The sequence below is a fragment of the Amyelois transitella genome, chromosome 2 (genome assembly GCF_032362555.1).
Source record: "Amyelois transitella isolate CPQ chromosome 2, ilAmyTran1.1, whole genome shotgun sequence".
NCBI lineage: Eukaryota > Metazoa > Arthropoda > Insecta > Lepidoptera > Pyralidae > Amyelois > Amyelois transitella.
Window position 1 is genome coordinate 10,265,565 of NC_083505.1, and position 26,089 is coordinate 10,291,653.

Sequence of the window (26,089 nt, forward strand, 5' to 3'; positions counted from 1 at the left end):
CTATATTTTTAACTTAAATTATTCGTAATTGGTTACAAAATACCAACAGTAGTATTTTTGAGACCCAAATTACAAATTGCATTAATTTTCACCCTTATGAAACTAATTAATAAAAGTTGATCTATACAAATTTAACCCTTATTTACAATAACCTTGATTATGTGTACGAATTATTTGATATTATTTAACCAACCAAACATAACAACGGCAAACCATCGAGGCAAAAATCTATTTGCGTTTAGTTTCAATGTATCATAATACATTGAAACTAAACGCAAATAGATTACCTATTCACAAGATTAAAATAATGTTCAATTGATACCTAACGTTAAAACAAGTAATAATATGGCAATACTTGTAATTGGAATGTAAATATTTCTGTCATTTTAACGTAAAGGGACTTTTTCCAATAGATATGTAGATATTCTGTGCATATTGAAACGATTTTATCGTATACACGAATACTAGGTATACGTTAACATGATGCAAAAATAGAATTTAAAAGTACATACTATATCTAATTTTCTCGAACAGCTTTCATACGATTAAATTCTCAAGGAGTTTTACACAAACATTCTTGAGACGAAAAATTGCAGTGAAAAATTCAATTTCTCTTATCCAAGATCAGGGATTCCAGACCATTATTTGATTCTTATTATAAAAATTTTATCACGATATGTTGCAACAAATATCACACATGCATTTACATCAGAATCCATATGGGTTACTTCTTCTTGTATCCGTAAGAATTAATTGCTGAAAAAGAAGCGAAAAATATATAATTATAAATGTGTACGTGACATATTACAACTATTAAGATTTGTATTTTGGTATACTATTATATATATATATATATATATATATATATATATATATATAACAAATATATAACAAAATACACAATATAAAGGTATTTTGTTACAAAATATGATATACAATATATGATATGTAATATATATATATATAACAAAATACACAATATAAAGATACATAGAACATCCAAGAGTTAATCCGTCAGGGGGTGACTTGTCAAAGGTACCTGTGACTCTCCAGAGAAGTTAAATTGGCAGCCAGTACTAACACCAGATTTTATATCGGTACACAGACGATAATATAAGGTATTATGTATAACAATTTAAGTCTTGTCAGATTGTATTTTTTAGAGTAGGCAAATTAACTTAGGATACTTTGATTTTTCCTTAATTAGAATCTTAATTCTATTAAGCCATAAAGCTGAACGGCGTCGTAGCTTCTCCAAATACTGTTGACTCTATCTACTCCGTAAGGGATTAAGATGTGATTATGAGTACAAATATATATAAATAAATATATAACATACAACTAAGTATGAAATGATCTTCGATATAACACTTACCACTAAATTCCTGGTCACACATTAGCAAGAGTTCCAGCCACTGTGCCCCAGTTACCCTGGGCAGACTCAAAGTGCCTCCATAGCACTCCGGCAGGCACTTGGGCGATACGTATGTGTGAAGGAGTTCCCGGTCGTTCCCGATAAATATAATCCGAGACCTCAGTTTCTCTTGCAAGAACGGCTTGAACAGTTGGAACACCATGTTGAAGATGTATGGCTGGTTGATTATGTATAACCCTTTGACTCTGAGAGGTATGCTTTCCTGGAAGAAACAGATTACTTATTAATCGAATATGTTTTAAACACGTCTCAAATACTAAATATATAATCACTAGCTGTCCCGGCAAACGTTTTGCTATATAAATATTTTTTAAGTAATTTCGTGTTAAAAATATGTTAAGGGTGGACAACCCTTATCACTAAGGGGTATGAAGAATAGATGTTGGCCGATTCTCAGACATACTCAATATGCTCACAAAATTTCATGAGAATCGGTCACGCCGTTTCTGAGGAGTACGGGAACGAACGATATATAAGATAAACAAATGATTACGTAAGTCAAAAACTAAAGAAATCAACGAGCTTAGTTATAAATTGTGATTGTAGCAGCAGAATTTATGAAATGCCGCCAATTTTAACTATCAATTTAGTTGGAAGTGCTTGAGAAATAGAGTCAAACACGAACATGATACTTCAGACCTGAACCAAGGGGAATGGTAATATAAGAGGCCTCTTGAGTAAGTACAAAGTTAGGACAATATCCTTTCTTTAACAATTTACTTAGCGTATCATCGCCAAATTGTTGCAAGGACCATACTTCTTATGCCATCTTCAGAAAAATTTAAGCGCTCTCTATAGTCTATTTCGATTACAAAATAAAACAATCTTGATTTGTGGTTTTGTTGAAAAATGCATTTAAAAACTATTTTTTAGCTATCAAATAACAGATGTTAAGTACGAGTATAATGAATTACTTTTCCTATTCGCCACACTTTATTTTAGAAACATATTTTTCAAGTAAGCGACGTAGATATATTGCTATTTCAGTGCCTGAAATGAACTATAGTTTACAGACATACATATGATCACGTCTTTATCTTTTAAAGGGTAGACAGAAAAAACAGTCTTGAAAAGACTAGAAGTTCACGTTCAGCTGTATGGCTTACCTAATGATGGAATTGAGATTCAAATAGTGATAGTTTGCTAGCCATCGCTTAAAAGGAGAATCCCAAGTTTATAAGCCATTACGAAATCCATGAAAAACAGATGGAGCTGTCCTATTCTAAAGTGCCGGAAACCACACGGCATTTTTGTATTATATCGCATGGCATGAAGTTTATAACAAATAAAATAAACTTGACTAAGTTACCTGCAACCAGTCAACGATTCTCTTGGCGAAGGGTGGGGTAAACTGCCAAACTTGTTGCAAAGACAGGCCGTCCATATCGAACACGACCACGGCCCCACAGATCTGCGTCTCGGGCTCCAACATGGCGGCCTCCAGGAACAGCACGCAGCCCTTGAACACCTCGTCCAGCGAGCATTTGTTATGTTTCCATTTCTCTGGAACGTGAGACAATTTGTGTAAAACGGGGATTTTTTTTTTTGTAAACTTTTGTTATTACGTGATTCTGTAATTTATTTAAAAAAATATAATATACTCCAGTATCGTAGTCAGGTATTATATTCCATCACACAAAGCCTGTTTTTAAAACATCACTCACGCAAAATAGAAAATAAAAAGAAATATGCGATATCAAATCTGGTTCAGGAAAATATATTTAGATAGATATACTTTCTCCATCTAATACCCAACCCAGGATCCATGGTCAAAGGCATGCCGGTCTCTTCACCAGAGTGGTGAGGAAGCAACCGGGAATAAAGCTTAGAGAAAGAAGACTTTTTCTGATATCAAGATGTTTGCATTACTCAGATGCAAGTGCATCGTCTGGCAGTCGTCACTTTCAAATTTCAACTTTACTCATATATAATATAGGTATTACAATAACTCGCAAATAAACAGCACAATCGGTACCCACAAGAAATGAAGATAAAAAGCACAAGCTATGACCATGAGCCGGATTGCACGGATCTTAAGAATAAAGGCACCGATAAGCATGAGGTGCCATGATGTCAGTCTTCATGCGTCACTCTGGTTCTTATACGTTAGTATTTAAGCGCGATCGGCGACAAAAAACACAGGTCAGAATTCTCGCAAATCACTTTGATTAATACTTGTGATGTTCTCGTACAAAAAAACTGCCAGTTTGGTTTGAAGTTTCTAATTACTTTGTTGTGTTTATATGTAGGCATAGTAACATAGTATGAGTGTTAACTTACTCAGAAATTTGCACAGAAAGGATAACTTAAAGCGGGCCTTCGGAACATTGAGATAAGATTACGGTTTTTATATACTTTTTATACTTTCTTTAAAATAATTGTTTTACATAGTGGCAAAACCCGAATTAATTTTTTTTCAATATTTCTTAAATCATCCAAGAAGGATTTCAACAATTATGCATTCCGTACTTCCAAAATAAAAGCAATCTGTATTGACGACTGACACATGAATTAATGATCTATTAATTTTTCATCTATTCAATCGATTCCAAAGGAAACATCGAGCGCAGTATTTACTTTTTATTTAAGTTTTTTAAAGATCACTGTGTTTAACTATGTATGTGATGTACTATGACGTCAAATCAACAAGGGACATTAATGATATGTCATTTTGTTTCATACAATAGATGACCATATAGGCAGTAATTTTACTGCGGTAATTTTTACATAATACCTCTTGTAGTAAGTGTCATCTCATTTGATAAATATAATCTGGTTACGCGTGGAAAATAACTTGATTATTTACTTATATAAAAAAACCTCGTGAGTATTGAGTACTTATACAATTTATATTCTAAACATGATAATGCATTTCATACACTAAATGTTTCAATGAGTTTACCCTATTACAATGCATTGGGCATTCTTGGCCGTTAGTGACTGCCTGTCTAACAGAGAATCTTCATTCAATGCTCAAGAAAAGTGATAGATGTCTTCTTCTCCCTCCAGGAGGTAAAGGCAAGCCTAGTTCTAAAGAAAGAATAAGAAAGAAAGAAAGATAAGAAAACAACTTACTTCCTAACTCCAAAACGAGGACTCTGCGCCCGTGCTGGTCCCTGGTGGGCAGTACTGTGAGGATGTTCTGGTTGAAGATGTTAGTCTCCTTGCTCGGAACCAGACCGTCGTACTGCTTGTGGTGCTTCAGCTTGAAGGCGTAGTAACGTTTTATCTGAAATTTCATTTATTTTTTAGCTGTCTAGGTCTGGTTACGCAAAAAAAAACACATAAAACAAACAAATTGTGGAAGTAATATAAGTTGATTGTATTAAAAGTCAAACAAAATAAACGCCTGTATTCTTGGGAATTTGGGATTCTACTTTTAGGCAATGAGCAAGCAAACTAAATAATAAATAAATAGAAATAAATAACCTTTTAAATATAATACTAGCTGAATCTCCATTCCATAAAACTGCACGTATTTGATTGAGACGACTATAAAAGTGACATTTTTAAAGGCCTCACGAATAACAATATATTTTTTTAACTATTTGAATCTCAATTCTATCTTAAAGCCAAATAGCTGAACGTGGCCTATCAGTCTTTACAAGACTGTTGGCTCTGTCTACCCCGCAAGGGATATAGACGTGACCATATGTATGTATGTATGTATGTTTTTTAACTAAAAGTCATGAATCCTTACCAACTCATAGGCACTGTGAGGATAGAACTTGCATGGTCTCAGGAAACGAATTAACCACGCGTCGCTGTCCAATGGTACATATAAATCTTTGTCCTCTGAAAATAATAAAAAAAAACATCTTTAAAATTGGTCATAAAAAAATTTAAATTTCGAACGCGACAGCGGCAAAAGGAATGTAATAGTAATGTGGCAAATTTAAAGCCCCTTGCAGCTCCTACATAGGTATTTGTATATATGTAGGTATATGCTCCTATATTATGTAGGTACATTAGTACATAGAAATTTGGAAAAACAAGCCTAACAGTCATGTAAACAACACACAATAATCGAATTATTTGAATTTATATATGATGCTACTTGTACGCATAATAAAAAACATCCCTTTATAACTTCGATGAACTCGTCAATGGTTCTACATACATGCACATATGAATTGTGTAGATTCTAAATGAGCACACATAACATAATAGCATTTGTCTGCGGTTTTGCACTCTTCAAATTAGGAATTAATTATGTTTTTCAATAATCATAAAACCCGCTTGTTTATTTTCATTTTTTGTTAAGAATATGTTAATCAAAGGGGGCAAAAGTCAAGGAAGTATCATAATTTATAGTTGATTAAACTCGAACCTTAGATAACAAAACAACAATGTCATTAATAAACAGTAATTATACAGAAGCCTAATGAAGGCCATTAATGAAACTGCTATTCTCCATTTATCCCCTTATCTTTGTAAGTCTGTAATAATTACACATACCTATTCTTTATATTTTATTAGACAATATGTTAATCATATTAACTTCTGGATTAAGTTCACATCAAAATTTTAAAAGATCAAATAAAAATATTCTCAATGAAATCAATAAACTCTTTATGGTAAGAAGCCACCTTTGAACGTGATAAATTCGACGAATGACTCAGATACGCATGTTAATATATGAATAATTTGTTACCTTTCCGTGAGCCTTGGCTTTTACAAGACTTAAAACAAATAAACAGATTAAATTAATCAATTATTCCAGATCCTTTATTCTACATAATATGAAACAAAATTTCGCTATGCGATTTTTATATAATCATAACACATTGTAAACGTACGTAGAACGTAAATAATCCATACTAATATTATAAAAAAATAAAATGTGTTTGTTCGTCTTTCGCTTGAAATTCTTATGTCCGTAAATACCTACTTGTAGTGTAAAATAGTGAATAAATTTAATAGTCATTCTAGAAAAGGAAATTTCGATGAGCGATTTACCTTTTCCTATATTAGAAGTTATCCTTGAATTCTACCGCTGCGAGAAAAATGAAGTAGTTACGTTTATACTTAGTAGTGAAAGATACAAGTATCAGAATAAAACCACCCCTATTGTAAGATGGTCTGCAGCACGGTTATCCATAACAAGGTTAGTACGGACGTGGCCGTAAGTAGGTACGACTTATTTATTCTGTGACCGTGACTCTGAAATGGCCGTCCACATTTATACGGCAGACTATATACATACTGTTTCTATGTCCATTTTCAGTGTGATTGAGAGAATTTTGATAGATTTAGTGTCGTCGATCATTTTAAGACCTAATAAGCATAGCATTAGTCTTCTTTGTTCTCTCTCTCTGTTTCTTATCATTTTGTATGAGAAACGCGTTACACTGACTTAATTACAAATTTCTTTTGAGTAAATTATTTACATATTAAGTTAATATTTTAAAGAATTATGTTATTGTTCGTTTGATTCAAATACACATTGCATAATAAATACGGACATAAAATAACACGGAAGCAGTGTAAAACGATCCTGAAGGATACCTAAATTTATTTATCTGTACTATAACCGATGAACTTGCATGAAGAGAATTATGAATGTGTATAAAGCGAAAGATGTAGGGAACGTGGCTAGAGTGAAACAGTGTAATCTCTGCTAAACCATTCAGATAAAAGGCGAGATTTTATTTATGATCGTACTGTTTATACCATTAAATAATTGCCTTTTTATAAGGTATCCTAATAGTATAAACAGGAAGTGAAATACCTATGTAGAATTCAGGTGAAACATATACAAATACCACACACTAATAGTTGCAAGGGTTTTTCCCGTCTAAAAGGTTAGGTGCGGGCAGTGATTATAAAAGTAATTTATTACTCTACAGAGTCTTTGTAAATTGCAATGAGCATGATTATCATGATATCATGTGTGCCCTGTCATTATTATGTTTTGTTCTGTCAGGGTTCATGTGTAATTTAGATATCTTTCTAATTTGGTATTCATATATGAAGCGTTTTCTTTGAAGTTCTCAACCACTCGTTGACAAACCAAACAACCACCTCTATAGTTTTGATGGCTTGTTAGGGATTGGTTTAATATCCAGTAATATGATGCAGTTCATCTAATTTGTAAAATTGAAGTTCACCGACTGACAAAGTATTTTAAACGGTAGTAAAACCTGCATTAATATAAAAAAGATCATTAGTCGTATTCATTTACTAAGTTTAAAAATATCTCATACTGAGTTAAAACAAAATTACGTGAGCCAAGTTTTAGGAAGGAAATCAATAATTTATTTTTTAAATACCTTTGAGCACTCGCCTCAACTCTTCAACAGCTGGCTTCACCACCTCTGGCGTCTCCCGGAGTTCCTTCCTGGCGATCTCCCTGACGGACTCTCTGGGCTCGTCCAGTTCGATCTGAAGGAGGAAGTCTCCTAGTTGCACCCCTGGCAACTTCTCGATGTCCGATAGCATGTGCTGAGATACTGAAACAAAATAAATTTTGAGTGAATACCAATTCCAAAGAAAAAACAATAAAAAAGGTCTTATGTATATACAAAGCATTTTTTTAAAACATTATAAATTTTGCCATGGGCAACTTATTTATGTTAGTATACTGTGGACAATTAAGTTCTATAGATAATAAATTTTTAATTTATACAACAATTTAATTTATAAATTGTACTCTAAAATAAAAGTAAGTACCTATAGTAGCATTTATATGTACGAGTATTGATATGTTGTATTTTGGTGTGTATTGTAACTTGTTGTAACAAAAGTCGCACAAAAAGTAATTTCCTACACAAAAACTGTACTCAACGTGGAGGTAGTATATGTACGAGTATATCCTTGTTTACAATTCTAAACCTAAGTTGCTAAATATAGCATTATGACCGCAACATAAATATCATTGTCTAAGGCAAGGTCTATATTTGCACTGCCATTAATTATAAATTACTAAATTTGACCAGAATGTAGTTGCAAGGTTTCATTTCGGGGTGAACCACTCAATAACCTACTGGATTTGGTAGTGGTTGTATGTAAATAGTTTCAATCAAGGTAATCGTGAATGCAAATTTCTGTTCCGTTTCATGGTAGTTTTCATAATATATAAATGGCTATGTCACGTTTCCCGTAAAACTGAAAATTTCAAATTAACAGTTCCGTAGAGACATACTATTATAATATTCTGTACTATACTGAATTTTGCATGCCTTTTTTAAGTTTTACTTCTGCGGGGTTATTTAAAGACAAGACATATTTTCCCCATATATAGGGTCTACTACCTACCTAGAAAAATAAAAAGAGGGTGAAGATAGGGCCTTGTTAATGTTTGTAAATAACACAGATATAGAAATATTGTATACTGGTATATTGTTTATTTGTTTTTTAACTCACGGCGGTCAAATTCCTATTTAAAACAATGACTATGTATACTATAACGATGAATTTAGCATTGAATTTTAATCTGTTTCAGAAGTAGCACATATGTCAGGGTCATTAGAGTTCAATTAACATGGAAAGTGGAGCAATGCGTAACAATTAAGAAGTCATTAGTCTAGACAATACCAATGATTTCTTCGAAATCATCTGTATGTTAACAATAAAGGAATATATTTGAGTTTTTGCCATTTTCAACAGACCTTAAGACAAAGGCAATTGTAATAATTTATAAAAAGATAATTACCTACTTATTTAACAACAAAATTAAACTTTATGCTACTTCAACCGGGTGTCTCTCAAAATTGATATCATGAATCAACCCAATAATGAATCTAATTCAATTTTAGACTTAACACGGGTCATAGCAGAAGGCTGGTAACATTGCCACATTGGACGGCAAGTATATGCACCAGTTAATTTGTGTTAATGTGTTATATGTACCTACATACATACATATGGTCACGTCTATATCCCTTGTGGGGTAGGCAGAGCCAACAGTCTTGAAAAGACTGATAGGCCACGCTCAGCTATTTGGCTTAATGATAGAATTGAGATTCAAATAGTGACAGGTTGCTAGCCCATCGCCTAAAAAAAGAATCCAAGTTTGTAAGCCTATCCCTTAGTCGCCTTTTACGACATCCTTAGGAAAGAGATGGAGCGGTCCTATTCTTTTTTGTACTGGTGCCGGGAACCACACGTCACGGTTATATGTACCTACTTATTGATAAGTTAGTATCCCTTACTACAAGTCAAAAATATTGCAACCTACTCAGGATAGCAGTAGCACTGAGTCATTTGAACGGTGTGATTAAAAAATATGTTTTTGTTTTTGACCTCATGACCTCTCTAAATATTGTTTTTTAGCATTGGAGATATAATTTTCTGCGTAAACAAAGATCTTGACGTGAGAGGAAGACAAACAAGGCTACAAAAACTTTCACAATACCTTTCATGATTTTGAATAGTCTCAATAATAGATTAAAGTGAATTCCGCGTCAGATTCTTTTTCAGTCAACTTTAATTTGTTATTTCGGTCTTGCATTTAGCCTTTATTTGCATATTATTTACTTGGTTATGTGTGTATTCATTTAAAAATTACTAATATTTATAATTCCTTTCACGCTTATATTGACCTACTTTTCTCAGACACAAAAATAAGTGAATATTAAAATATTTACTGTTTATTTCATTTTTTTTTTCAGTGGTATTATTATTGTAATTTTTTCTTCTTTTAAATTTGCTTTTTACCTTTATATTTTATTCAGTAGGTATTGTTTCAGTTGAAACCAGAGCAAATATATTCTTATTTAAAATTTTGCGTATGTAAGAAAATATGATGTATACGTATGCACGCATATGGTTATCTGTTTAACTTAATGTAAAAACAAAATAATTATAATAAGCATTGCTGTAAGTGCATTGTGCAACAACCACCTCATAATGAGCAAGTTAGCCTATTTTAAGTCAAGTTTCGTCCGGTTAGCGATTGGTAAACTTTAACCATACCTAAGTTTTATTTGGTTCTTTCCAATATTTGTTACAGTATGATATCCTACAATACAATTCATAGTACCTGCATGAATAAACATATTATCTAAAGATAAATACGTCATATTTTTAACTGTTATAATATTAAGCACTTACGACGGTAGTTTAAAATTTACTTTGATAAAATAAATTCGTTTTCACTATAAATCAACTTAATTTTCAAAATCATAAAATATGATAAAATGGAAGGTAGGTTTATAATATGTATATTAAATAAAAAACTTTTTCATAGGTGCTTGAATTATCCAAATGGAAATTTGATGTATGAAAAATATTTTGTTATTTTTATATTTGTGGTTGTATAAAAGCCAACAAAAAATTTATGGTTAATACAAAACATTTTAAAATATCACGAATTTTACAGTTTTAAAAACAAAAACCTTTAAATTAAAACTTTTTTTTATTTTAATACGTTATAACAAAACAAATTAAATTTTAAATTAGGAAGGGTACTCAAGGTACACACGAAATAGTGTGTCTACACAGGAATTTTATGAGAAATTTTCTTTATTCAAAAAGTAACGAAAATATAAATTTCTTATTTACTCACATTTCCCCATTTTCCTCGATTAATGCAACTCTTCTTATTTTTCAATATCTTTTTACTGGATGAAGTAGGTAGGTAGGTACGCAATGTTTTGCTTCCGTCGACACGGTCAGATCTCGCGAGACTGCGTGTGTGCAACTGCCCGCTGGTATTATATTATTAACCTATAACCGCGTCGGCAGCATCCAGTAAAATTTTCCTACGTATACTGTGGTTTTCTTTTAAAAAGTAAATAAGGAATGAATACATAAGGTTAGAGGTAAGGTATGATAAATTAATACGTAAGGATGTGAAGATACACAAGGATGTGGGCTGAATGGGTTGAATTTTGAAGAATTTGACGTCATCAATCTTTATTAGCAATAGTTATAAAGATGGTTTAGGTAATTAATAAAAAAAACATTACTGAAACTAAGGAAAACTATAGATGTAATGGTAAATATAAAGTTAAAAACATTTAATTAATTTGTATGGATTCATTAAGCGTTAAAGAGGGATTTGCTTCAATGCATTTTGGCATGGCTGACTAAAAATTATTATACATATATATTATATTTATACATCTCTTGTTGTATCACATTTTGTAGATGTAGATTCCAATAAATCTTTAACCTATAAAAACATTAAAACTTCAAAAAGTCAACATCACGTGGTGTTCCCAGGCGGTCACCCATCCAAGTACTGACCACGCCCGACGTTGCTTAACTTCGGTGATCGGACGAGAACCGGTGTTTTCAACGTGGTATGGACGTTGACATTCTTACAGTTAAAATTTGTAAAGTAATTAGGTAAAATGGCCGAGAATCATTTGAAGACTCGCGCACGTAGGGTTCCTTATCAAAATATTTATCTCATGTCGATTTGCTAATACCAATTTTATACCAATTTTTAAAAGGTTTATTAAACTTGCCATAACCTCATAATTACCTTAACATTATGTATCCAATGAAAGGGTTTGATTAGTAAAATAGAGCATATAGAAAAAAAGTAAAGACTAGAATATAATTTTTATTATATTAAACTATTTTATAAAAATTATGTAGATTATGTACTAATAGCCAAAAATAATTTACTGTGTCGTAGGTACCTGAATCGCACCAATCTATTAATCGATCTAGGGTATTGATCAAAGAAATAATAGGGCGTAGCGTATACAGAGTAAATATTACGAAAGAAGTTCACGTGACCAATTTTCAGAGATCTCCTTTTTGATATCGGTTAAAATAATTTAATTTTTATGCGTCATATTTGGTAATTCCATTTATACTCCATAGATGTCACTGCTATATAACAAGATGTTTCAGCTACGCGCTAGAAAGAATTTCTTGCTTTAAATCACGTGTTTTAAGCTTTTCTCTATTTAATCGCTTCTCGGCCTGTCACTATTTGAATCTCAGTGCTATCATTAAGCCAAATAGCTGACCGTGGCCATTCTGTCTTTTCAGGACTGTTGGCTCTGTCTACCCCGAAAGAGATATAGACGTGACCATAATATGTATGTATGTAATATAAATATACAACTTTTGAATACTCCTTTGGTCCTTTCAATGCTTCTTCCACTTGATAACAGACTGCTCGTTGTGATATTACGAGATTCAGTTTACCATTCTGTAGAACATACCGCCATCTATTGTCGAGTAGCATTAAGCTCATGACTGTGTATTTTTAATTGTTGAAAATCTCTGAAAACATGATAGTGATAAAACCGCTATAAAAACGCTTCTCATGCCTCATGCGCCAGTCGGTGGTACCATTGTTTATTGCGCCAAGAAGTAATAAAGTGAAAATACAATCTTTGCTCTAAAGATATGATTCTTAGGCTGAAAATAGATCGGTACAAAAATTGGAAATACAATTCACCAGCAAGCTAGTTCCCATTGCGTGCTAAGATGGTTAGGCCCTCTATATAATAAAACGTACAAGGTCCTTAACCTATTCGTAACCATGAAAATAAAACCTTTAAATTTAGACAGTTAAGTACATAGCTACCTACAAAATCAATTTAGTATACCTACCTACTAACTACTTAGTGCCTAACCCTCAAATTTAATATTACAGGCAATAAAAGAAATAAATTTAATCCAGCACATCAATAAACATTAGGTAACCTTGATTACCCAACTCCTTGACCTAGAACTGTGGCAGGAAAAGTGAGGGCATTGTGCCCGACCGAGCGATGCGTCGCCGACCGAACGTTGGCTGCGGACGAGTTTATTTGATGACAACATGCCAAGCTACTATTTCGCTCCTTTTTCGAAATTCCATAGATATTAACTAAGCTTTAGCTTTCATTATGATTTCTTTTTTAACATATTACACGTAGTCTCGAAGTAAGTTCGAGACTTGTGTTATGAGTTACTAACTCAACGATACTATATTTTATAAAAATAAATACTTATATAGTGATACATCCAAGACTGACGGCCACAGAGGCCGTCAATATAGTTTAACTAAAGGCCGCCCGCGACTTCGTCCGCGTGGAATTAATCCCGTGAGTACTCCGGGTTTAAAAGTAGCCTATATGTTATTCTGGGTCTTCAGCTACCTACATACAAAATTTCATCGTAATCGGTTCAGTATTTTTGCGTGAAAGAGTAACAAACGTCCATACTGACATACAATCTTTCGCATTTATAATATTAGTAGGATATGATGATTTTCAGGAAAATGTAATTTCATCAATTGATAACCCAGATGTTTAATTTTGAATCGTTTAACGTAGGTACGAAGAAAAATCAACAATTCAAATAAATTTTCGTTTTATTAAGAGTATGTATATGGATTTTTGGTTTACCTCAGATAAAGATGGTTAAGAAATGTGAAAAAATATGATAAATGATATACGTCATTAATCATACTTGTACCATAATCATGTTTCTTTTACTAAGTGGGTTAATTTTCACTTATGTCTACTGTCTACTGTTTGTAATGTATCAACTGCGCAACTAGAGAACGGTTTTTAGAAAATTGCTCTTACAGTTAGAAAGTAACAAAATGCAGAAGTAACATTAAATTCCCCATGAGCTGGATTTACTAAGTTTTAGAGGCAAATGTTTCGTTTATGATAGCAATGTGACCCTGTCTATGTAAGTAATTATTTGTATTTCTTATATTAATACTAGTATTTGCAGTTAGATTTATTTATTAAATATTTTGAATAAAGTTAAAGGATATTAGAAACATATAAATTAGAATGTTGACAAGACAGGATAAAAATATTCCGCCAAGGTACACAACCTTGACACGACTTTTTGTTTAAAATACATATCTAAAATAAATGTACCTATTGTATAATTACAAAAGTATTTAATTATGAAATCTGTTTATTCATTTTTTTTCTTACGGCTATTAATATAATTTTAAAATATGTTTTTAGAGATGATGAGAAAGATTTTTTCCTGAATTGAAGTAGCTAAGTACCTACCTAATGATTTATTTATAAGTTTAAGGAGACAGATTATTGCATTGACTAAAAAGTGTCTACTGTTTTCGGAACATTATTGTATTTGTTTTTATACAAATTACTAACTGAATAAAACACAGAATGTGGGTCAAAGGTCATCGGCTGACGTTATATGTATCGTAGGATTCGAAGGCGATTAGTTTTCTCCTTGAGTTTATATTGCAACTGATGCATTTACGTGTTAATGACCTACGTTTGTTTACGTCAGGTACACGTCTTACACATACCTACTTCTTATACAATTTATGCAGATTTAAGGTTTTACTTCTAAGTTTTTTTCATTTCACTAAACGTAAAAAACATGTTTAATATTATCACCGAAGCCAGTACATATGACTAATTTTTTCACGAATACCTGCATAGAAGTATTTAAATATCTACGTCACCTAATATTTACTAGGAAAAGTGCTGGTTTTAGAGTTTTTATTTATCACAGTTTTTTCTGAAAAAAAATAGAATAGAATAGACTCATTTTCAAAATTTTATACAAGGTATCACTTATTGACGTCACATCACTTAAGTCTAATTATAACTACTACCGGTCCAGTTTATTTAAGGTGTCTTTCTGTGACGTTAACCGATTATTAAGGATCACCTACAATGTTACCTTTTAGTTAAGGAGTCAACCATCACCTACAACGAACCACGTAGCAGTCTTGGAGTCACGCACCGGCAATTTTCAATTGATAAGATATATTTAGATCGACCTAGTGCGGCGAAGACGCGATGAAATTTGTATGGACCACGTGTAATCGTCCAGTCACCTTTAGTTGGCTGACCACCAAACATGTGCCAAGGTACATATGTACATAGCTATGAAAACTAAATTGAGTGCATTGTTAGTTATTATGTTGCAAATTGCTGACGTCACCGAAATAAAAACTTAGTTTATATTATTACGCAGATTGGATTTGTTAAAAGTTGCGGCAGGGAAATAATCAACTTATTCATGTTTAAGTACAACAAAACGGTAATTCCTAACTCGAATTCAGCTACATAGTATCACTAATTGATGTACAAGTGGCGGAACATGACGGCCGGTGCTGCGTTTTCTTAAACGATCTCAAATTACTTACAAAGATAAGTCTTAGCATTAAAATTTACATTGTCATGTCATGATTTATAAAAGAGAACGGATTCTCAACAAATATTATAAATGCGAAAGAAAGTTTATTTGTTTGTTTGTTTGGTGTCTCTTCACGCCTTATATACTGAATCAATCTTCTTAAAATTTTGCGTATATAAGGTATCATAGGCATTTAACGCCCGCTTAATTTCAATTCAATATATTATTGAATAAAATGATTGGATTAAAAAACTGTTTAGAAAAATAGTTTTATTGTCAAAAAAAGAATACAAAAAACTAACACATATATGTTATCAGTCATATAAGATTATGAAAACAAAGACTTTCTGAATAGCCTGTCATTGGCGTTACTGAACATACAGTTTTTAGTAACGCCCATATATTTATTTACGCAATATCTTAATAAACACATATATTTCGACTTAGAGCCGTACAAAACTTAAAAGTATATTATATTATCTTTTTTTAGATAGCATCATAATTATCATTATATGAACTACAAATACTAAAATATTATAATTTTATAACACTTTCAAACATCTCGTAATTTCTACTTAATCATCTATAACAAAAATATTTCACTTTTAACATGTTCTATAACAATAGAAGATCAATTTTTAAAGGATTTTAATAAAAAATCAGATTATTATTAAAATGCCTATTGGGCGCTATTCACCGTAGGTGGCTAATGACGCCCCAAAACAGTACGTCAATAAACGCCCTGAAATGAAGTAAATTAATATTATAGCTTAAACATAAATGAGATCAGTAATCAACTTATATATCCTACGGACTATTCAGAGTATCAGTAATCAGTCCCGGATCTGTTAAAAGCAAATCATTATGAAATAAAACACATCGATTTTCGCCTTGTATAAATACGCCCACTTAGGATAATAGCGCCCATACAGGCTATTGACGCCCAAACCTCACGTCACGGGGCGTTATTACCCGAATAGCACCTTGTACCTAGTTCTCATATTTTCACACATAATTACAAACAAATCAATCAAATTGTCAATGAAATATGAATAAAGATATCTAAATAGAACACTTATCACAAAATTAGACTTGTAAATTACAGAAAATGAATTAAAACTTACGGATTTGTCGGAGTATTTTTTATAAGAACAGCGTGCACTGCCGGCGTCCTTCAAGTTCGGTTCACAACTGAGCGACCGATGGCCTGAGCGGCGCCGCGTCGCGTCCGCGCGTTCCTATTGGTTTATTCTATGTGTGCATGAAGTATAACGTAACTCGTGCGGCATTATCTCCGATTTTTAGCATTCGGGCGTTTTTACACATTGGGCGTTAAATGCCATACCTACCTTATAATCTAAAGTCTGGAGAAGGTCAAAAGGAATTTTTATTCCGATAAAATCTAAAATTCTCATGGGATTTGCGAAAACTGTATTCTTTTTAGGTGGCGCTAAATTTGCGCGGGCAAAGCTGCGTGTAAAAGCTAAAAAATGGGAAATGAATTGGGAAAACACGTTTAAATAGATAGATACGGGCAGTCAGAAAATCCCCTAACTTGACATGGCTACCCAGGGTTAATTTGCGAACTATTAGTGCCCCAAATGTATGAAAAGGAAAATGAACGCCGGGTTTCGAAGTAAACAAAATAAATAAACATATACTTATAATCACGCCTTAATCTCTTACGGGGTAGACAGAGCTATCAGACTTAAATACGCTGTCACAATTATCATGATCCTGCAATTATCCGACTAAATTTACATTACATTTCTCGAAAAGAAAGTTAGTACTTTAAATTTCTTTCTTTAGTACATACATAGATTTGTAACTAAAAAATAAATTTCAAACCCTGCACCTATATTGTGTAATTATTTTTGTTATCGATGATCGTTTAAATTCTAATTATCGATGTCATCAAGAAACGTGAGTACGTGTCTAAATCCCCTTTGCATCTCCATGGCTGATACCCGGGATTTTTGTGTCCATGTTCTATTGATTATCGTACTACGAGTACGTGACAGATTAAAACGTTGAATTCAATACGTTTCGTAACTATGTTTTCGGTACTGAGCTTACGAACAAATCATAGAAAATATAAATGTGAATGTTTACAAAATGTATTTAAAACATTTTGAACTTTTTTAATATACTCAGCAAAATTGGCAAACTAGGCAAGCATTACAGAAATTAGTAAGATACAATTAAGAATACCTAAATATTACTTTTTATTTATTAATCATCTTGGAATGGTAATCCCAGTCTTGTGACACTTGTTGAAGACCTTTTTGATTCAAATTTCTGCAGAAACGATTCAGAAGTTATTGTTACAGGCTACAAACCAGAATACAAAACTTTACCATTTATTTCGTATGGATAAAATGGATAAGGATTGAAACGACTAATATGGATGTAAGGCCCCGGATATGCCGTCGTGGGAGCGAGGAGCCTTATTATTGTGGGTCAGAATGACAAGTCACGTGTTTGAATTGAAGTTCATATTAAACTGATTGGTTAATCGAGCTCGTATTATAAATCTTGAAGTGAAACAAAGGGTAGCGTTGTACAATGGTTGAGATAACACTGATGTGAAGAATAAACGCAGGAAATCGATGACATCATTTGTATTGCATCAGGTCAGGAATGAGATATAAACAAAACGTGCAACCGTTTACCTATAGCTACTATATAATTCATGGTTGCCTATATTTTTCACAGAAAGAATATTATGTTTCAAGTATCCACTTTGATTTATTTGAATGTTTTAGCAATAATTGTTCTTGTGTAACTATAATTCAAAGCGGATTGGTTCCTCTGCATGGGTTGTGGAGTCGCTTGCTTCTGTTTCGTTTTGCTTTTGTTTATACGACTTTGAAAGCGATTATGTGAACCTTTATACATTTGGTTACGTAAGATAATTATTTGAAAGCTTAATTTACAAAATTACAATACAATTAACAAAAGCAGACAGCTTTCCAGGCAACTTATTTTGTTAATAGACAAATGAATTTATCTGTTTCAAAACAAAATACGCTGAAACAATTAATATGACGTCGTTTAAATTATCTGGTATGTAAAATTAATAATAAAACATATTCCAAGTTTTACTAATAGATGCTAATATTTAAACTTTTATAAAATTGCCCCAAGGCAGAGCCAGTTTCATATTGGCAAAACGAATCAACGCAATAAGTATAACTTTTACTGATCATTTAAATTCTTAATTTTGCAACCCATTAATTAATTCTAAGCTAATAAAATATACGTCTAAGGTTAACCGCCGCTGTTCGTTATCATTACCATCTACAATCACATGTGGAATATACATATTTTCGAAATGGCTAAAATCCGTGACCGAAAATTCGATGTCGTAATGTTTAAGGTTTCCGTTCGGGGGTCGCAAACGAAACTAACGAATTGGCCAATATATTATAGAATACATACTTAATTTTAAACTTGTATTATATTTTATTGATAACTGAAATATTTATAAGTACTTTTAGTGTTTAAGAATACATTTACTAATATATGAAACTATGTATGTAGCTATCATGCCAAATGAAAAGATGTAGTCTCTGCCTACGTCTCCGGGGAAAAGGCAGGGTAAATATGTATTTTAATGATGAAGCAATAACATTTTGCGAGATAAATCTAAGTGCTCGTGTGAAATCAATATATACTTGCTTAGCAAGCTACGGTAGCTATAAAACTTCACATATGTTCGTCAACCTTTACAAGAAAAAAGAGTGAAGCACATATTGCGCGTGATCTAATTAAGAGTAGGTACAATAATTATAATGTAATATTTTTTTCGTATTTCCGTTAAAACACTTTTATAGATTAAATTATCAACTTCATGAAACCTACGTATTTTAACCTCAATAACATGAACTTTGATCTCCTATATCACACTGTATGTAACCTATATATTCATAATAAATAACAAACTTATCACCCATTATATGTCGCAATGACAATAGTGGGCGGAACTGGTACTTACTCAATCGTCAGTAAACTGACAATATGTTAAATAAAAAAAATCTAATCTGTGCGAACTGAGACTAAAAAAAAGAGGATGCCAAAGAAAACGTGGACAAGGTGTAAAGGGTAATCAAATGTAAAGGTAATCGCGACTAGGTCTTGAAGTACAACAGCAGAAGGTGCAACTGGGAATACGCAAAGATAAGAAAGAATGCATCAAGTCAATGCAAAAGAAGATGACGTCCATCTTCTTTTGCATTGATGTCAACCAATGTTGTGAAATCAAAAGAATTGAATATTATTAAGCGATATAAAGTATCCTATAATAATGATAAAAAATGTTGATTTTTTTTCTATTTTTTTAATTTTGACGATGTATCTGTACAGAGAAAAGTTTTTTAACGTAATAACTAAGTGGTAAAACATCTGTGGCTTTGTTCAAAAGTTGAAACTCATTGTTATTTTAATTTATATTCGAAGTACAATGTTCACATAAAGTTAAATACTAGGTATCCTGTAGTCCTTTAGTCAACAGACGGTGACCTTTAGCCAAGGCGATCGTGCGATGAATGAATTTTAATGCAGGAAAGAAGCGTTAAGTTTATTTATATCGTGGTATTGTTTCCAATTTCGTAATAAAATTAGAGCTAGGTAAGTAATTTTCTATTATTTATTTCAACCGCATTCAAAAATTTGGGGATTTTAAAATTTTCTACTTTTTTCTTTTCAGAAACAGCAGCATAGTCACTTCAAATATAAGAATTACTTATAGATTATATTGTTACCCATAACAGAAGTCAGTATATAATATTAATATATATATATGAGTAACCTACTATTGCAGAAATATTGCAAACGACAACATTACCTACAAGTTGCAATATGATAGGCGACATATTCGTTACGATATATCTTGCTCAATTCTTGAACGTTTCCTCGTCAAGATGTATTTTAATACTTATTAAAATAAATATAATATGGTATATAGTATATAATAAATATAACCAGTCGTTAAGCTAACCAGCTGAACATGACCTTAAGTCTTTTTGGGACTGCAGGCTCTGTCTACACTGTAATGGATAAGAACGTGATATATGCATGTATATAAATAAACTTTATACAACATATAAATCAATAACTATACCTAATATAAAATAATAAAATACATAACATAGGTGATGCATCTAAGTGTCTTTTAGAAATATAAAATCTCTTCCAGGAAACCTTAATAATAATGTGTGATTATTCTCTTTTTTACTTCTCATTAAGTAGATACTTATTGATTTTTTATATAGGGTATAATAAAAAAAAAATTTTCATGAGAAAGTTTTGCCGGTAACAAAAGTAGTTGTGATACTACCAAACTTTCCTCAGCACAATAGGCTCTTACGCCACCAACATATGCACAAGCACACGGTTTTCACTACTTTCATCATTCGCATCCGTTTGCTTGGGATTTGACTCCATTTATGCCTAAGTTACATAGCTATCTTATGCATAAATTCATATAAAATTAGCAAATAAAATTCATAATTGAAACCAAATAAAACAATAGAAAAACAAAAAGTACAATAACATTTATATTAAGATCACATTTGCATGGCGAAGCGTTAATAACATTTTTATTTTAGTGATTTAGTCTGAATACCTCTGAATAGCAATAAATAATGCACAAGCGATCGGTTCAATGAAACAGAAGTAGACCACGTCAAGCCCTTGATAGCTGATGGTATCGATTCCATTTCATTGCCGCAGTTCATGTGCTATTTTTGAATACAAATCGTTTTATTTTATCTACTTATTGTTTATATCGTACAGAGTGTTTGCCAGCTGGTTCTCTTCCCGCGCATGTAAAAGGCTTCTAGACTCATAAAACGAGCAAGTCATAAAAGTAATTTAACACAATATTCAAAATTGAGGTGACAATTGTGGTGAATGACATGAGGCCAGGAAGACACTAACGAATGATCTAGCATAAAAATATTGAAGAATATAAATGAAGCAGGGACCAAGCAAGTGGACAGATGCATATTCTGGCAACCCCTCCGGGGTTAAAACTCATAATAATCATGGTCAAATTATTACAACTTAATTCTTTACTTATAAAAACAGTTTTAGCACACGCCGTCACTTACACTTATTCTGTACTAGCTGTGCCCGCGACTTCGTCCGCGTGGAATAGTTATCTTTGGCATCATATTTATTTTTGCAAACATCCTCCTCGGCTTCGGATCGGCGGTCAGGCGGTCACGCGTATTAGAAAGAACACTGGTTCGCCGTATTAAATGTTTCGCTGCAAATTGCTTATAACGACTATATCTCAAAACCTATTCGTCTGATTTATGTACTGTAAATGGCAATTTTAGTCTACATGAAAAGCCGAAAGTAATAAACATATTTATTTGGATAAGGATTAATACTGAATTAAAGAAAATTGGTTTCAAAATAATTTATGTTTATAATGAAAAAATAATCTTAAAAAATGAACATAAAAGTGGTTATTGTAAGTAAACCATAAGAGATAGATATATGCTCTCGCGGACTTTTTTGTGGCAAAAAATGAGTACTTCACATCTTTAGTACATTGTTTTACTATATCTTTGTTGGTTTGCGCAGCGTTCGCGTGAAAAGCTCGCAGATGGCCGACTCATTCAACTTTCACCTGCATTGTTGACGTTTCCCGTAGGGAATCCGGGATAAAATGTAGCCTATAGCCTTCCTCGATAAATAGACTATCTAACAGTGAAAGAATTATTCAAATCGGTTCAGTAGCTTCTGAGAATAGCGCGTTTAAACAAACAAACAAACAAACAAACAAAACAAACTCTTCAGCTTTATAATATTAGTATAGATGTGTTATTGTTACTATTCTATTTCTTAACCTGAACATTATCAGGGACAAATATGGCCTGTTTAACATTATCGGCCCATCTTCGGTGTGTCTATTAATAAGCGTCTCGATATCTTTCGGTTTAATAGTCTATTCAGTTAACTCTGATGCGGATTGCGGACAAAGAATTGCGTGAATCATTTAACAAGTCATTGGCATTGACCTCTTCTGCTTAGTTTGTGGACGTCTGGCTGTGGGCAGGGGAATTATATTTATTTATTATTGTAAGGGAAATGTCCAAAAGGTATTAATAAGGATTGATTCTAGGTCCCTTTGGTGGTCAGGTCAGGCTCAATCATGTCGAATAAATAAGAAAATGAATTACAGGATTTACTTATTAAGAAAGGAGACTTTAACTCACGCACTTAAATGATAAATCAACTAATGGCTCCCCATCGTTGATATTTGACTCCAAATACTTGATGTTTGATAAAAATTGTAAAGTTTTTCAAAGTAAAACTACAAAATTTTTACAAACAAGAGAACAGAAACTCACTTCTATCTTTTTTTACAAAATAATACAAAAACAAAAAATGCTAACACAATAAATTATGTCGATTCCAGTGGTGAACCGACCAATAGCGACTGCGACGTGAATGCTCAATGCTTAGCAATTGCCCGATTTGAATGCATTTGCATTAACTGATAAAGGATTTTCCAGTTATAAGCACATATTTTATTGATATTAAATTATGCATAAGTATACAGACAAAAGATCAAGAATAATCCTAATACGCAAAATAAAAGTCATAATTATGGCAATCGATAAAGTCTAGCGTTGGCCCTAAGACTTTATTTGAGTAAAATGAATAATTCCCGTGGGAATTTCACTCAATGACTAAATTCATAAATCACTCCCAGGTACATATACACACCTATAATATCATTTTTCCTTTGAATGGCAGCCACTCAGAAATGAAAGTTTTACATTTAATTGAACACATATCGCGTCTTTATACCTTACATGGTAGACAGGACCGTTAGTCACAAGGCTTAAAGACATCGTTTGGCTTTATACTCGTAGGTTAAAGATAGAATTAATACAAAAATTGCTAGCCACTACGTCATTGTTGCTAGCCCATCGCCTATAAAATAGTTTTCAGAGTTTTTAAGCCTTTCTCTTGTTTTCTGTCAATTTTATACCAAGTTGGAAAGGGATACTTTTATGTATAAAAATAAGTGCATTTTTGACAATTATATGTATAGTAACTAACTTTATAAGAATAAATAATCAGTGCAGGTCTGTTTAACAATGAAGGCCCGCACGTGAAATTGGTGAAAAGTGGACGAAATACGAATCAATCTATTTAGTTATCGGGGCGGAAGTATGAACAAATACTGGTTTTGCGAGTTGGTACACGATAACCGATACAGTTTCCATTCAAATTCTATAAAAGTATATATTTTTTGTAGCTTGTAGTTACTGACTGGATTTTTATTGTTAGTTGTGAAGTAAATCAGGTTAATTAAAGTGAATGAGGTTAAAAAATCTTGAGATCAAAGCTCAGTATAATGCTTCTTTTCCTTTTAAGTTCGTTGTATTTTTATTATGTCATTTTATTCTAGCTGTTGCTTGTGTCTTCGTCCGCATTAAATATGTGAAAAGTTTTAATTTTTTTTGGTTCCATTTGTTGTTGTTGTTTAAGCGATATTATTGCAAAGTTTCATGAAAATCCGTTCAATGGGTTCTGCGTGAAATATTTACAATTACATATGAAATAGAAAATTTTAAATTTAATTAATATTTTATTTATTCCTACAATTGGATTCTCAGCTTTCAAACAAACAAAAACTTGTGTGCTGTGTATCTAATAAATTTTATACAAAAAATGTTGTTTTGTATAAAATTTATTAGATAAAAATCTGTGTAAAAACTATTAAATAGCTTTACAATGTAAAAATACAGGAACTTACATTCCGGAGTGATTTTACGATGGACCACGACTGTTTTGATTTCCGCCGGCATCGTGACCGCACGCACTTGACCAAAGCACAGAACACGCGACGCCACTCAACTATTACTATAATATATAATTATATATTAACTATAATTGCGCAAATTGTATAGTTTATTCGGGTTTATGTCATGGTCTGAACAGCTGATTGTGAAAGCAGAGACACGAGCGCCGCCCTGTAGGGACCGATAGAGACTGCGCGGTGGAGCGCGTGTTTGTATGCGCTGATTGCGACTCCATACTCGACAGTGTACACTCACTGGCTATAGAAATTCGAATAATATAAGACTGTAGAAGTGGTAAATAACTGGTGTACGTGATGTCGCAACTGATGTTTATTTGTTGTAAATACTTATTGTACATAATGTAATGACTGAAAATAAATAGACACTATCAATAATGCATAGCCTATAATTAATTTTTTTAGCACGATAACGTTTTCAAGATTAGGTACATTTTAATTTTATAAAAACAAAGTAGTGGTAGGCAAAAACATCTTTCCCTCTTTCCATGGTTACTTATTTTTATTCATCGTCGAAATAAATTAATCTTTTCGTGTAAGGTTTGATTTGACAGCTTAAAGCTGGGCAGAAACGACGGCACACCATTTTTATTGTAAGTACTATTTGGCATTTCTTTTATCTTATATTATTTCGATTTCTATGTCACTGGCAATGATCTCGGTCAGTTGCATGATGAGAGCCCTATCTGTATAGCTGCTCTACATAGGGTCGTAGTATTGCCAGACCGGTTTAATATTTATCGATGTTGATCAATCATGTATTGAGTATAGCTGAAATATAGCTCTTCATGTAGCCAGAAAACAAAAGTTTTGAAAAGAATTTCGAATAACTTTAGATTTTTAATGTATATGATTTTTTATAAGTTAAATTTATGAAAAAGCGAGAGTAAGAGGGGGAAAACGTATAATATTGTAACACTAAATATTTATTTTTCTTAAGTTATTTTGGCTGATGTCGCCTTAGATTCACTCATAGTCTCGAGAGAAAGTGGAGTGTAGCCGTCGGGCCCTTCACCTTCACCGCAGTAGTGTTCCGACCCTATAACAAGATTGATATCGCTGTGTACATTTTCGTTTAATTTGTGACCTACTATATAAAAGGCGAATTCATAATTACTTCCAAAAAATAAAGCTAAACTTAGGTACTTATTCTGTCAATGACGCGACAGGGATATAATGATTATACATTATTATACTTAAGTAATTTTAAAAGAAACTTGTATTTAGAAGGACTTATTTGGAATTATTGTGAATAGCCTACAAAATGTTGTTCTACAATTAATAAGACTGGAATGTCAAAGTGCTAATTATTATGGGAAAACTGCTTCCAGATTGAAGGCTATTTCAACTGGTTATCTTTGTACTGCTAACTTGCTCTGAAATCAGGTTAATGATTCAGACTCGTCTTCTTGCGTTTTGAATTTGCATTGTGGATATCAAAAGGCTTTATACACTATGAAAGTTAAGACTAATAAGACTTTAAAAGTGTTAATTAATATAGGGTTAAACCTCGCGGCCAATGGGTCATGGAGGTACCAATTTTGCTTTTCTGAGCTACGTACAACACATTCCTAACTGATGCTCTTACAGTGAGGGAGACAACTTAATGTGTAACCATGATTTATAATAGGATAAGTAAAGGTTGTCTAATGCCTGAATGTGCAAGTTTCCTCATGATGTTTTCCCTCACCGTTAAGGGCATCGATTAGCACTCAAACTGATATAACTCAGAAAAAGAGTAATTTGACCTTAGCCTTCACGCGCTCTGTTCATTT

At 32.5% G+C, this 26,089-nt stretch overlaps 1 protein-coding gene and 1 non-coding gene across 3 annotated transcripts; both read right to left on the minus strand.

The window, feature by feature from the left end:
• Window positions 1-240: 240 nt before the first annotated feature.
• Window positions 241-24,516, minus strand: LOC106143693 (alpha-tocopherol transfer protein-like). 2 transcript variants are annotated; one of them, XM_013345830.2, is made up of 7 exons: window positions 24,252-24,516; window positions 7,708-7,887; window positions 5,136-5,230; window positions 4,511-4,664; window positions 2,745-2,938; window positions 1,376-1,637; window positions 241-756 (listed from the first exon to the last, which is right to left on the minus strand). In XM_013345830.2, exons 1-7 carry the CDS (start codon window positions 24,301-24,303, stop codon window positions 725-727), a joined length of 969 nt encoding a protein of 322 aa, XP_013201284.1. In that variant the 5' UTR covers window positions 24,304-24,516; the 3' UTR covers window positions 241-724. The 2 variants fall into 2 exon arrangements, with proteins under 2 accessions (XP_013201284.1, XP_013201286.1); XM_013345832.2 differs by lacking the exon at window positions 24,252-24,516 and adding an exon at window positions 10,944-11,059.
• On the minus strand, window positions 11,578-11,696 carry LOC132902403 (5S ribosomal RNA). The gene has a single exon (XR_009657120.1). It is a non-coding gene; the product is annotated as a 5S ribosomal RNA (ribosomal RNA).
• Window positions 24,517-26,089: the final 1,573 nt, after the last annotated feature.